The sequence below is a fragment of the Grampus griseus genome (assembly GCF_964374135.1).
Source record: "Grampus griseus genome assembly, chromosome: 8".
Classification (NCBI taxonomy): domain Eukaryota; kingdom Metazoa; phylum Chordata; class Mammalia; order Artiodactyla; family Delphinidae; genus Grampus; species Grampus griseus.
In genome coordinates, this window is record NC_139002.1 from 79882486 (window position 1) to 79898331 (window position 15846).

General features: G+C 38.3%; 1 protein-coding gene across 1 annotated transcript in view; it reads left to right on the top strand.

Moving 5' to 3' along the window:
• The first annotated feature begins 3390 nt into the window (after positions 1-3390).
• The window catches only part of BBOX1 (gamma-butyrobetaine hydroxylase 1), a 69381-nt gene continuing 56925 nt past the window's right edge, over positions 3391-15846 (top strand). The window contains exons 1-2 of the mRNA XM_082659862.1: positions 3391-3706; positions 4922-5036. Of these exons, the coding sequence (XP_082515988.1) occupies positions 3488-3706; positions 4922-5036 (334 nt within the window). The 5' untranslated portion in view covers positions 3391-3487. The remainder of the gene's footprint in view (positions 3707-4921; positions 5037-15846) is intronic.

Below are 15846 nucleotides of genomic sequence, written 5' to 3' on the forward strand. Positions count from 1 at the left end.
ACAGGGCTCAGGTTTTTTTTAACATCTTTATTGGAGTATAATTGCTTTACAATGTTGTGTTAGTTTCTGCTGTATAACAAAGTGAATCAGCTATATTTACACCTATATCCCCATATCCCCTCCCTCTTGCATCTCCCTCTCAGCCTCGCTACCCCACCCCTCTAGGTGGACACAAAGCTCTGAGCTGATCTCCATAACAGGGCTCAATTTTAACAAGTCAAATTGAAAAACAGATTTCAACAAATCACACACACGTACAAGCCTATTCATTTTCATGAAGAATCTGTTTTCAAGTTCTGATGATCCTTGATGATTTCTCCCTGTTTAAATTTTCAGCCCATTTGCCCCAATACAGTTTTAAATAAATCAAGAAAAGTTGAAGAGGGAAACTGTTTTCCCATTGCTCCCTGCTTTTGTTTGGATGACCATTCACATTTGTCATGAAGTTGAGAAAGGAATTGTGAAGTGTAGAAGTAACCCACCAAGTTCCTTCATAGATACCCAAACAACTTAACTTCAGCAACACCCAGGTCTTTCCAGTTCTTCCACCCTCTCCCAGGTGCCTCAGGCAGCCTCCATCAACCACCCTCCTGATGTGGCCACTGTTCTCGAAATACCCTCCTCAGAACATCCATTTCAGGAGGGCTGGGGGGAAGAGTCTCAGGTTCCCCTAATACCTGGGAATGCACTTTCCCTCTCCAGTTCAAATTTGCTAAGCAGAAGAAGAAAAATAAAGAAAAAAGAGAGAGAAAGCCTAAAAAGGAAGGTTGGATTGTAACTAGTGTCTGTTAGTGCAGATACATCTATTGGTGTGATCAGTTCAACAGTTAGTGTGACTTGGCACAGTACCAAGTTAAGTACAGAACAGTATTTATTGTGGTAGGAGATGCACCCTTCAAACAATGTATCCATTAAGAATTCAATGTGTTATGACCCAGCAATCCCACTACTGGGCATATACCCTGAGAAAACCATAATTCAAAAAGAGTCCTGTACCACAATGTTCATTGCAGCACTATTCACAATGGCCAGGACATGGAAGCAACCTAAGTGTCCATCGACAGATGAATGGATAAAGGAGATGTGGCACACATATACAATGGAATATTACTCAGCCATAAAAAGAAATGAAATTGAGTTATTTGTAGTGAGGTGGATGGACCTAGAGTCTGTCATACAGAGTGAAGTAAGTCAGAAAGAGAAAAAGAAATACCATATGCTAACACATATATATGGAATTAAAAAAATAAAAATGGTTCTGAAGAACATAGGGGCAGGACAGGAATGAAAAAACAGACGTAGAGAATGGACTTGAGGACAAGGGGAGGGGGAAGGGAAAGCTAGGATGAAGTGAGAGAGTGGCATGGACATATATACACTACCAAATGTAAAATAGATAGCTAGTGGGAAGCAGCCGCATAGCACAGGGAGATCAGCTCGGTGCTTTGTGACCACCTAGAGGGGTGGGATAGGGAGGGTGGGAGGGAGATGCAAGAGGGAGGAGATATGGGGATATATGTATATGTATAGCTGATTCGCTTTATTATAAAGCAGAAACTAACACACCATTGTAAAGCAATTATACCCCAATAAAAATGTTTAAAAAAAATTCAATGTGTGAAATTTATAAAAATCCTTTCTACCAAGACATTTTCAAGCTCATTAATAAACACTTTATTGACAATGAGTTAAGCTTAGAATATACACTGATACACATGAAAGTTTAACGATAAAAATAAGAAGGTTTTTTTCCTTAATTGTCTTACTCCTTGGGAGAACTTAAGATGGTATCATCTGTATTCTGGTATTCCCCAACCTCTTTCTCCTGCTGTTTACTTGGGTAATTGCCATAGATTTTTCACTGGGCAGGGATGTTTCCAGTTAATTTGGGATAATATAACCAGACCCTTAAATAGCATACAACACATATGAACAAAAAGAATAAACATAGTAAACTCTTCTCTAGCTCAGAGGTTGGCAAATATTTTCTGTAAAAGGGCAAATATTATATTTTTTGGCTCTGCAGGCTGTATACATTCCCTGTCACATGTTCTTGTTTTATTTTTTCAAACCTTATAAGAATGTAAAAACTATTCTTACCTCATGAGCTGTACAAAAACTTCTGGCCCACAGGCGGTACTTTGCCTGTCCTTGATCAAGTTATGTAAGTCATGCTTTTACTTCAGTAGATACAATCTTACTTAAATACAGAATAGAGTTCCATTTTTCCTCCTCATATGTAAAGCTAGAGTTATCATTCAAACATATATTAAATATCTTCTATGTGTCTGCTGCACTAGAGGATACAAAGATCACCATGAAGTTTCAGACCTCAAAAAAAAAGTGAGATAATTATGAAAGTAAACAAAAAATAAGGAAGACTGGGCACAAATGGCATTGATAGTTGTCTGAAAGGCTCCAAAATGCCTCCTTAAAGATGTCTATATGAGTAAGTTTTAAAGGGTGTGATCAATGCTGCTGAATGCATATTAACTCTATCTTATTCTCCTTCCTCACTAATAAAACATTGATTTCTGCAGAGCAAGCATGTGACTAGTAAACAGCTATGTTTCCCAGCTTCCCTTGTAGCTAAGGTTAGATTGTGATATAATTCTGGTCAATGAAATATACTTGGAAGTTGCTAGATGGGGAAATGTTTTAAAATGAGGTAGACTTAGCTGCCACATGACGTTTTTCCTTTTCCCTTCTTCCTCTCTGGAATGTAGATGTGGTATCGGTGATGCAGCAGTCATTTTGCAAACATGAGGCAAGAAGTAGAAGGAGAAAATCTACCAGTAGCCTGGGCTTCCCATGGTTCTGTGAAATCACATTACCATCACTGGACAGTCATGTTAGGACTTCTTTTCACACAAGAAAAATAAACTCCTTGCTTATTTAAGCCTTTATGTGTCAGATCATCTGGATACAGATAGGTTGGCCCATGAAAAGAAAAGTTTGTGAAAGGTCATCCCAAGCAATGGGGGCAGAATGAGCTGAGGAGCTGAGATTTGAAAGTATAGAGGTTGAACGATAGAAAATATTTAGTTTGGCTGGAGCCAGTGTACTTGGGCATCAGTTAAAATAGCACAGGTATGATTACTACACTTTCAATTTGTGGAGTATTTTTCTCCCTTAAAACATTTCCAGAGCTTTTATGCAAACATAAAAGTGCCTGTGTCTTTGGTTCTGAACTTATGATCTAAAATTACTGTGAGAAAAACAAGGAATTCTTTTCATCTGGATCCTGACTCAGCACGTTTATCTTGTTTACTTTCAGTCACTGTGTTTCTGTTTACAGCTCATGAAATACTCTCATCAGAGCAAAGGTCCTAGCGTTGATAAGTGAAACCACAAACTCAAGCAAATAGCAGAAGCCAGAGTCCATTTGAATTGAAGTCAAGTTCAGAGCCGATCTTCCTGAGAGTCGTTTTAACACTGATTTGTCATAGCAGGTAGCTGACAAGATTTACCCTCAAGGACCAGAAACATGCACTGTGCCATCCAAAAGGCAGAAGCACTGGAAGGGGCTCATTTGATGCGAATCCTCTGGCAGGATGGTGTAGAGTCTGTCTACCCCGCTGTGTGGCTGAGGGACAACTGTCAGTGTCCCGACTGTTACCTGGATTCTGCAAAAGCACGGAAACTTCTCATCGAAGCTCTTGATGTGAACATCGGTATCAAAGGCTTGACGTTTGACAGGAAAAAGGTAACTATCTCTAAATTATCTCTGCCTTCTCTCTCAACTTAAATAAAGGAACTAGTCTCCAATAATTTACATAATGAATTATATTTTATTAGATCATATTTTATAAATAAAGCCGTGATTGCATAGTCCTTGGTGCGAAGTCCACATGCTTACTAAATGGAAGCTTCTGCTATTATTAATACTATTTTTATCACTACTGCTATTATTTTAATAAAATGTACAGTGTTGCTCATTATTCCTTCAGTGAGTGGCAGCCTTGAAGACACAATCAAACTATGTCTGTAATAAAAGGAATGCCCCTGGGCTTCAGTTTGCTCATCTAGAAATGAGGGATACTAACAAAATTTGTTCCTAGAGATGATGTGAAGATTCAATGTGCTAATATGAGTAAAACTCTTAGCATGTGGCTGGCATACGGTGAGCGCTCAAAAACTTGTATTGATGAATATTTTTAGTCAAATTCGTGAGTAAATGTGTAAGGCTTTGTATGGGATTCCTGAGAGCATAGCTCTCAAAACCACAAACTAGATGTGGCCTCACCCTGTGTTTCTCTCTTCCAAATTTGCTAAGATAGTTATCAGAAGAGCAAGTGTGACCAGCAAGGTCATCCTCTCCCACTCTTGTCTCCATCTCAAATTAAGGACTTTACCCCCAGGGTTCAGTGCTTGCTAGCTGTGGGACCTTAGACATGTTATTTCCTCTTACTTTGCTCACCTGAAAAATGTGAGTATTAGTTATTGCTTCTCCCTCAAGTTGTATGAGGACTAAGTGGGTTATATTTATAGCGCTCATTGTACAGTATACACTCAAAATGGTGTTATTCTTACTATTATTATCTGCCTCATCATCATCATTACTATTTCTGACACTCTTGGCAGGAATATTAATTGATCTCTAACCATCACAGAAAGTTTAGGGACCACAGGTTTTCAGAATATAGAACAAGAACTCAGATCTAGCCAGGTTTTATTTCTTTGTGATATTTAAAGGACCTCAGATCTCAGCTGTATCCCCTTGGCTTTCAGTTTCCTTGTTTTCCAAAAGCTTATTCTATGCCTGTGAGTATATAAGTTAAAAAACAGAAAGAAAAAAGAGCAAGAGCTCATTCGATTCCCTGATAACCTTAAATAACATTCAGAAACAGCAAGAGTGGAGAACCAAAGTACATAGAAGCATAATAAACGTTTAAGTGATATTTGCTTCCTGTATTATAAGGTTCATATCACGTGGCCAAACGACCACTACAGTGAATATGAAGCTGATTGGCTGAAGAAAAGATGCTTTTCACAGCAGGCCAGAGAAAAGCTCCAGAGAGAATTATTTTTGCCAGGTAACCTTGCTATGGTCTTCAATGTCCTTTAAAACTTGTCTGGTAAGAAATTTGCTCAGAAGCAAATTAAAACCCTTGTGCTTTGGTTAAAGTATTATTGTAATTTATGTGGAACGTTTAATGATTTACCAACACAGATCATGTAGGTAGAGATGGAAAGAAACATAGAGGAGTTCTAGACATTCTAAAGAGAAAGAAAGAAAAGAAATGCAGCAAATATTTATCCTTGTCATCTAACACAAAAACTGGCACACCGTAGATATCCATAAGTGTTCCCTGCAAAGCAGCAGGATGAACCAGAGGCAGACTTGCCCTTAAGAATTTTATCTAAGGCCAGAACCACACAGAATCAATAAGGCAGAAATTCCTAACCTGGCATCAGATAAAACTATGTGATCTATGAACCTCATGAAATGATATACACAACATTGACAACACTGAGTGTGCATGTGAGCATGTGTGTGTGTGTGTGTGTGTGTGTGTGTGTGTATGTGTGTCAGGCTTGTGCACAGCAAATTGCTTGGGGAGAGTTTATATGAATCCCAAGGGAATCTGTGAACACAGAAACGTTCAGAAAATCTCCAGTAAAAAGATTCGGTGGAAAAGGAAGACTTTATTCTTTGTTGGTTTTTTTAAAATTTGCTTTCAGTCTTTTTTCTTTTTTTATTGAAGTATAGTTGATTTACAATGTTGTGTTAATTTCTGCTGTACAGCAAAGTGATTCAGTTATACATATATATATATATACATTCTTCTTTATATTCTTTTCCATTATGGTTTATCACAGGATATTGAATATAGTTCCCTGTGCTATACAGAAGGGCCTTGTTGCTTATCCATCCTATATAGAATAGTTTGCATCTGCTAACCCCAAACTCACTCCATCCTTCCTCCACTTCCCCTTTGGCAACTATGAGTCTGTTCTCTATGAAGAAGACTTAATTTTTGATCTGAGAGACAAAGTAAATACTTAATATAGATAAAAAGTTATTTTTTAAATACGATTTTTGGAGATACACAGTAATACAGCTCAAACAGAGGTGCTGGGGAGAAGTGGGAAGTATTAATACTTTACTCTCTGTGTATTTTGAAGATTTGTGTCATAAGATGATGTGGGTCAAAGGCCCACAAATTCATGTTTTCAAATTCTGAAAACATGCTGATTCATATGTATTTACTAGAACCTTGACTTCTACAAACACACTAACAAGCCAACTTTCCCTGAACATTCTTTTCTGCTGTTTACCAGATATATTGGACCACTGTCCCTTTGGGCAACTGACCAGCCTTGTTGGATTTTATACACACCTCTTCTGGGATTTCTGGGTCATACACCAAGATAGAGATTTTACCTTACTCCTTTCGAATCTGAAATTCTCAAACATGTGTGGTAACTGCATGGTTTTCAATGTTAGACTTACAGCAGTTTACTGGGTGTGGAGATGTTACTAAATAGCCAACTTGAACCCCACAGCTTCACCTTGTCCCATGGTTATCAATAGGGTATGACGTGGTCCCCTTCCTGTTCGAGCATAGTCCAGTCTTATCAAGAGCTAGCTTCCTCCATTCTCTTAATCTCAACATTCTGACACCTGACAATGTTTTGCTCTAGTGCTTTCTGTCTAAACCACCAGGAATCCATTTTCCTCTTTATCTAGTCCAGCTAGCTGGTGGACTCCAGATGGATATCAAGGGAAAGATGTTTTTCCTGCCTTCCCCCCAGTGAGTGCTTTGCTAGATTCTTCAAAGAGTCTTCAATTACAAAACTGAGTGGCAACTGTCTGGGTCAAATAGCAATATCACAAGTATATTATTATTTTTTATTTATTTTAGATTTCTTCTGGTACTCAAAATATTTTTCCTTAACTCTGCCCTAATTTTGTAATCCTGTTGGATTTTACTCTAATTTCCTTCGAGTTCTTCTTTTGATTATTTTCAGGGAATAAAAGCCAACTTTTTATTATTACAGCTTATGCTTTTAAGCATTGTAAAAGTATATGGCCACCCCCTCCATTAATATTTCTTGACGGGTTCAGTTTTATAGCTTACATTTCTCAGTACTATCAGGCAGTAGCAGGATGGAAATGATACTACATTCAGTTACACAGTGGAAAAAACTAGTCACACTGACAGGCTGCAATCATGAATAATATAAGGAGGACTGGCTGCTAGTTAGACAACGGAAACTATTTTAATGGTTTAAAACAAGATCAGATTTTGAAAATATATTCTCAAGCTGTGCAATTGGTAGGTGAAAGAAGAAATTAATGGACCATTTTTGAAATATTGCTTCTATGGCTTTTTGCCTGTAGAATTTGACACCTTATTTCCCTGCCATTGCATATTTTCAAACATTCATACTCAGAACAAGTAAACAAACTCAGTTACATTTGTCAAAGAATTTTGTTTTTAGTCCTCAGTGGCAATGTTTCCTCTACTGCTCTTTCCTTAGAGTGAGGAAACACTTTTAAAATCTGGCGTCAAGATGAAGATCACTTTTCCTTGATCTTTGCTTGGCACTAGATGTTGAACTCAAAAATGAAAAAAACATCAGCCAGAAAAAACTCTTGTCATGGGACAGCCACAGCTGGAAAGAAGGCATGGGTAACGATCATTCCGTCATAAATTTCTATTCAACTGCATGTATATCGCGCACCTATCTCGTGTGGGAAGCTGTAAGGAAATATCAGGTTTTAAAAAGACATGGATTCTGCCCTAGAGGATTTATCCAGTCGAGGAGGGGACACTAGGCATGGAAACAAATAAGTATAGTACATCATTTTAAGTACATGAAAGTGTGCATAGAAGGTTAATTAGAATGTAGAAGGACTCTGAAGAAATACTTGAAATACTAATACTTGAGCTGGGTTTTGAAGAATCTGTCAGACAAAGATAGAAGGAAAGGAAATTCTCAACAGAGAAAAGGGCATGGAGAAAATCAGAGAAGCATAAAAGGGCAGGGTAGGTGCGGGAAACTGCAATTAGTTTAAAATATGGGTGAAGTTAAAATTGTTAGGCAACAAGGAAGGAAGTGGCTTAAGTACCCTACTAAGAAGCTCAGCCCTAAACCCTTAGGCAAGGAAGTTTGCCCAGCACAGAGGTCAAGTATGTTTCCTTCCATTAGTTTCCCAGGCTGATTCTCTTCCTAAAATTCCAGAGAAATGAGTTTAAGGTCTTTATAAGTTTAAGAAGATTGCTCTACTTATTTTCTTTAGGATGCATTTTATATTTTCAGAGTTGTATCTTTCTGATTTTTACCAAATGCATGTAATTTCGTAAATGCCTACAAGGTTGTGAATGTCTTCTTAGCTTCCTTTTTCTCTTGATGCATTCTCTCCCCCTCCAGTGTACCCCTTTGGTTCTTGGTTTGTACTTATCTTACTAAAGATGGTGAAGTGATCAGTTCTGTGTCGTAGAAAGGTCTTGGGCATGGTCATCTGTGCTGGATGGATTGGCGTGGGTAGTGCCTGGGAGCAAGGTAACCATAGCATGGCCTAGAAATTGTCCTGTAAGAGCCATTAAGAACTTAAACTAGGGAAGTAGCAGAGAGGATGGGGGTAGAATTTGTACTCAAGAGAAACATATCATTGACCTGGAGGACAGGAGGTTGCTGGCCCTCTAATCTCTACCAATTTAAAACCAGACTGTTGAAGCCTTGCATGTGAGTGTTTCCAGATAGGTGGATGAAGTGGAAGACTTTAATAAAACATTGGAAATATGAAGATTTTTTAATGTAATTGTTTTTTAACCTCCATGTGAAACTGACATAATTATACACTCATTTTTTGTGACTAACTTCATGATGCAAAATTCCCAAAATAAAATTGATAAGACTAAAATGGGGAAAAAAATCAATACATAGCATGATCTTATATATATATGAACCTAAATATCTGTTCTTCTTATTAACACGCAGAGGCAGAATGAATGCTTGTTTTCCTACCTATCTCCTTGAACTGGTACTGAAATGTTTGTATATTATTCTCTGACATCAGTAGTATTTGTCATTGCAAATTGAGATTTAAAATGTGGTAATTTGAAGAAAATCTTTTGTTCTATGGAAGCAGTCTGCTCAGTTTTCTCAGCAGTGCAGGGAGTGAGTACATTGCACTGTCAGAAAAGGATATTTCCCCTTGTTTCAATATGCTCCACTTTAGCAGAGCAAGTCTTCACCTGTGTACGTTATCAGACTACAACCCTTCGGTACATAGCTATGACTCCCTCCTTTGTTTCAAAAGGAATATGCCACAAGAGGAGTGAAAAATCTCAAGGAGATATAAGGTCCCTCTAAGATCTCTGTGCCTTGCACATGGTGACAAAAACAACCCAAAAAACAGAGCTCCCCCTTTCTTACAGAGGGCATGTGTTTCCTTGAAGATGAAGCTTTCTATTATAGTGCAAAGAACAGAATTGGTTTGGTACCCAGGCTACTTTTACAGAAACTTTCCAAAAGAGAAAAAATCACTATCTTTTAAAAAAAATTAACAAGTAATGTACACAATAAACATGCCTAACTCCCATGTAATATTTCACCCATGTCCCTAAGCTTTGCCCCATCCTTCCCCCTTTCTTAAACCCCTACAGGTGGGAATCTGCAGTGCATGTCGGGGATGGGTGAGGGCATTTTTTTCACATATTACTTGGTAATTATAAAAAGGACTGGGAGTTTGTTTGTTTCAAGCTGCCTTAGAACGTTCCAACTGTATCAGAACTGCCAGGTCAGAATGGCTTCAGAAGAGCTCTGTTAAATCAGTTGCATTAGAGCAATCAATTCACCATGTTATGTACCAAAATACATTCCCTTCCCAAGAAAGACCTTATAAAAATTCCTTCCCTGAGGTCATCCAGGCTCACATTGTCTGATGCACAGGTGGGAGAATGGTTCAAAGTCTTCGTAAGTTTAAGAAGATAGTCTCTATTCTACTTTGCCTGCCATATGTGAAATGAACCTACTGACTTTCAGAGAAATGTCTTTGGGGTTTTGATGAAACGAATACAGGTATCTTAAATGCTTGTGAGTTTACAAATGCATATTTTGCTTCACTTTTTCTCTGTGCCATAGTGATGTCTTCCAACGTGTCTTGTTCTTTTCTGAATTACATATCATTTATCCCACTCAGTTTCTGCATTGTACTTGGTAAATGTGGGCGTAATATGTAAAGGGTCTAATATCCCTCCATGGGCTGTGAGTCAGTGAGTTCAAGATGGGAGATTCAAGATTCCAAGACTGGGAAGTACCCTGCAGTGCTGTGTACCCAGCAGAGGCCCCAAATCTGCGGGTTGTTCCCACAGCCATCTGCCTAGTTTTTGATTCCACTTGTAAACTCTAGGTCAGATCCTTTTTCTTTTGCCTTTTCTCATCTCCATCCATACCTCCAATTAGAAAATACATAACCACATACTCAGAGATAAGTATTGGGTTGACCAAAAAGTTTGTTCGGATTTTTGTAAGATGTTATGGAAAACCCGAACGAAATTTTTGTCCAACCGAATATTAAAGATGTCTATTTTACAACTAGATACATTACAGAAATACTGGGGGAAAAAGGCCTGTGTACTATATCTATTACTTTTTTAAATTTTTAGGTAATAAACATTATATTCTTTTTAAAAAATCATTTTTTATTACTCAACAACTTCATAAAACAAAGAATCGTGTCATCATCCAATGTTAGTGCGAAATAGTATTTTGAAAAGCTGGTGTCTTCAAAAGCTGATATCTTTAAAAGACTTGAAAAAGTTTGAGGATATTTTTGAGAATCTAAAACAAATCCATTTTAAGGAAGAATTATTATGTTGTATTCCCTTTTCATATTTTTTCAGTATACTTACCACATCAAAAATTAAGAAAAATTTACTAACTTTTTTATTCTTGGAAAAGTAATTTTCTAGAGTTACACTAAAGTAAATTTATTTCTTTTCCTTCCTTTTTCTTCTCAAACAGGGTAGAGTGGGCTTTTTTCAGTGAGTGAAGAACTCCATTTCTCACAAACAAGACTTACTTCTTCTTGCAGCCCAGGAATAAGTTTTATAACATTGGCAATTGGACTGCAAATTTAGGATTGATAAATTTAGAAAATTCCAAAGTGTGGCAATTTCAAGAAGTAAAGTTGGATTGCTTTATACGCTAGCTTCACTTTTACCAAACCTACACATAAGTTATAAACAATTATTCTCACTTCTGGTTCTACTTTGTTCTTCAAGATGACAGAACACAGCAGAACAACTATAGTTTCAGGATAGTAGATATCTTCATCTTACTTAAATTTCTTCCTTAAGATTCCAGTCCCAAACTTTCAAATATGCCCATGGAAAAAATTGATTTTAATTTCTTTTTAAAGTTTTCTATCCCTGTAGGAAAAATTTGATTTTTAAAAAGAATCTTGATGTTGCTATTTACCCATTCTGTGTATTTGCCTAATATCTAGCTGAGCAAATTAGGTAAATAATTTTTAATCACTGCTCCATTGAATGAATTCTCTAACTTTATTCTTTTCCTCAAAATTCCATATATTTCTCAATCTGTAACTTTGCTCTTAATCAAAAGAGCAGTGTAGCACTGAAATTAAAAGTGCTCTTGAACTTAGGTCTTTCTAGGTCTGTGATCTTGAGCAACGTACTTAACCTGTCTATGACCCTAAATCTTTAACTGCATGATGGTACCTACTTATCACCTTGAGTAGCGCCATGTTGAGAGAAAAACAATGTCTCACTTTACATATTAACTCACTTCATCTTCACAAGTTTCTCTTGAAAGCAGTTGTAAATAACTACAGAGAACAGCCTTGAGAGCCTTCTTGAACAGTATATGTTTACTGTTCAATGAAACATATGAAACGAAAAAACGTAGAATCCTACTAGTAAAATTCTTTCTCCTTTTTTCCATTAGCTGTCAAGCTTCCATGCACATCGCCTGTTTGCCCAGAGAAGACTGACATTCAAAAGGTTTTAGGGGGAAAAGGTTGTATAGGTTGTCCTTCTTGCCAACAACTTAGTTGAAGCCTTTTATTATCTCACACTTGAATCCTCTGTGTTCACTCCCAGCTTGCAGAACTCTGCAGGGTAATCTTCCCGATGCCCACCATCATCTTTCTTCCCCCCTGGCTCTGGTGTTTCACTGCAGCACAATAAAGTCCAAAGTCTTCCCTGGGACTTTCTAATCATCCCACAATGTAGTGCCCCCTCAGCAAGCATGTGGATTCTTACTTCTGTCCAAACTCCTAGTTTCTCAGATCACTTATTCTATTCTTTCTGTCTGGCCAAACTTCACCTTTCCATCCTGCAAGGTGTAACTCACATCCCAAAGAAGCCCTTTACCAACCTACCCTATATTTATATTTATATTTATCCCCAAGTCAAACTACAAAATAGAGACCAGAAAGAAAGCAAGCCCAGGAAATGGACATAATTTCACTGGTAACACTAAAATGCAAAGCTATAATGTAACAATGGAAGCATATATATTTTTCTAAAAGAATTTTGTTAGAATTTGTTAGGAGAAGAAGTGAAAGAATGTGGTCTGCTAGGAAAGCGCTTTCCCCCGTGAAACAACACAGTGTTTTGAAAGGAGAACAGCTTTGGAGTCAGCAGAGGGGCTTTAGACTTTCTGCTCTGTGAACCTGACCTAGTGTCATAAATGATCTGACTCTCACTTTTTCCATATGTAAAAGAGGCAATGCCTCTCAGCTCCAGGATGTGAAGAATAAATGGAAAAATGTAAGTACTTTGCCTGCCACACTGTGGATGCTCAAACCCTGTTAGGTCCTTTCCTTTCCCTTCTCCTTCTACTTAGAGAGCCATGAACATAGCAGAGGCATAGTAAAGAGCATTCAGGTAAGGGCAGGAGAGAGAAACAACAGTGGCATGATCACCTCTTATGCGTGAGTTCCCCTTACTTGACGAATAATCACGTTATAATCCGATTAAACACTTGAGAGTGACTCAGAGGTGAATTATTGCCACGAAAAGGATTTTAGTTATTCAGACATTGGTTTGAAGTCTGGGCCAAATTTTTGCCTACCTGACAGATAGTTTTCTTTAAATAATACTAAGGAAGGCAATGAAAAGACTGGTCAACTATGACCCTAATTCCAATCAGTGTTGTAAAAATGTTTACTGAAGCTGGGATGATCAGCAAACTTGGGGAAAAGTGGTGAGTTATCTACTAGTTAGTCAAGGATCACTACAGATGAAAATACCAGCACTCAGTAGATATATTTCATGTACAAACCTAGATACTTAGATGAAAAAAATTCCAGACCCATCTAGATACAGTCTCATCACCATATAGAAAACAGACAATATGAATAAGGAAGATAGAGGAAAGGTATCTAAAGAGAACAATTGCTCATGCAAGGAGGAAGCAGAGTCTCTCAACTCTAACTTCACTGAGACGTGATGGAAGTTTCTAGCCCAGAATAAATTGGTCAAGCACAATATATGATGGACAACCAAAAAGGAGATTTATAAAGTGATTTACTTGGAGCAATAAGAAAAAATGAAGAAAACCAGAGAAAAGGTGAGTCCTCTGATGGGAGCAGATGGTCTTAGGTAATCCTGTTTCACACACAGTCTTTCCCATCTCAGTTGATGGCAACTCCATCTCTCAGGCAGCAGGACCACCCTAGAGTCCTCATTATCCCTTATACCACACACCCAATGTGTCAAGAAAATCTACTAGCCCTATTACCAAAACAATCCAGAATCCATCCACATCTCACTACCTCCACCACCAACCCTCCATCTGAACTACCAACAGCATATGCCCTCTTCCTCCCCTTCCTCTTCCCCTATCCTTTGCCAGTCTTCCTTCTTCATATTTTTAAAGCATTGCTATCTGCCAGGCACAGAGCTCAATGCTTGATATGTATTACTCTATTTAATCCTAGCAACAACTTTACAAAGGCAACATCACTGTAACCAGTTTACACATGAGGAAAATAAGGCTGATAAAAGTAAGTAACTAGTCCAAAATCAAAGAGGCAAAGAAGTAACAGAGCCAAGATTTGACTGAAGAACATCTGCTTTACTGAATGCCTTTCTGTCATCCACCTCTTCTCTGTGCTTGCAGCAATTGGTGCCGGCTACTCTTTTTGTGTCGCTGCAATTATTGCACTGAAGGGTCAATGTCGGTGTATTTGACTGTCATCCCCACTAGACAATTGGAATCCAGCGAAATAGCTAATATTAATAACAGGTACCATTTATTGAACATCTTCCATGCATTATATTTATTCAGCAAGTACTTAATGAGTGTCAGCTATGTACCAGCCGCTGTTCTAGGTACTGGGAATGCATTGATGAACAAAACAGAGGTAGACTTTATCTGTAAGGAGTTTACATTTTGGTAGAGAAAGAGATCGTGAAATTTACCAATTTATCTACATTACATCAAGTGGCCATAAGGACTTGGACACAGGCAGGTTGGTCGATGTGGCGATGGGGTGTATGGAAGTCTCTTCTGATTCCTTCTAATTTTTTACTGAAATAGGAAGCAAAGTTATCAGCTAAGCATGAATAGGAGGAGGAAGCGTGGGAAGTTTGAGGACAGGGAACGTGAGAAACAGTCAGCTAGGGGAGCACGAGATAGAGTTAACTATAGACTAACGGATGTGCAATAAAATCACTCATCATGGTATGTTTTCCTCCAGCCATGTTCAGCTGCTCTGGGTCAAGTGCAGATTTAATTAAGTATACAATGTCAAGTTCTTTCTAGGTATCATCTTATTTAAATTTCCCAACAACCCTGCAGGTTGTTTAACTCTGTATTTTCCAGATGAAGAAATTGAACTGAGAGAATGCATCACTTTCTGAAGGTCACGTAGATGGAAGTATCAGAATTCAGATTTGAATCCACATCTGTCACCTTCAAACCTTGAGTGATGAATTTTGACACAAAGTCCCTATCAAATTGGACCCGCATCCTCAACTCTGTATGTGCTTAGTATGTTCTCAGTGAACTAGCTTCAGAAACCTGGCTGAGGAGGAATTCGTACACATTCTGGTTGACCGAAAAGTTAGTATGCGTCAACAGACTTGAGACTGCCAAAAAAAGTTAATTAGATTTAGGCGGCCTGAATAAAAATGTAGTAGCGAGCCCACCGTGCCGGCACGCCTGTAGTATTATGTCTGATCTGAGATGCCCAGGCTGCTGTGGGACATCAGCAAACTTGAAAGCATCACCCAGAGGAGAGCAGAGAGAGTAGTGCAGGGTTTGGGAGCCATAAAACATGAAAAATATGGGAGAGAAAGAGACTATTTAGCCTTGGAAAGAAAAACTCAGCTCAGGGCCTGTCTTTATACACATCTCCAAGACTGCCATATTCTGCGTGATTCTGGAGCACAGAATTAGTGCCTAAAAGAAGGTGACAGACGTAGATGTGCCTCTGCATAAGGAAGAAGATAGTGTTGATGGGAGCCGTCTGGAACCAGGATAGGCTGTACCATAGAGAGATGTGTGCTCTGGAATTAAAAGCCATCAAGAGGGTGTTCTATAACCTTTTGAGAGATGTCAGAGGGGATAGTCACAACAAGGACAGAGGGTAAAACTGAATTTTCTGTTAGTCCTGCCGATTCCAATGAAGTCTGAGATAATAATCTCCCTTATCAACATCCTTTGGTGCTTGTTATCCTTTGACAAATTTTTTTCAGAATATCCAGAGTCTAGCTCTTCGTGTGGGTATCCCAGCCCTGACATGTATTAGCTGTGTGACGTTGCCTAACTTAGGTATGATCCTGATGCCTGTCTAATCTATAAAGGGGGAATAATATAGAATCTCTATTATGGGGTTGTTGTCAGGATTACAGGCAT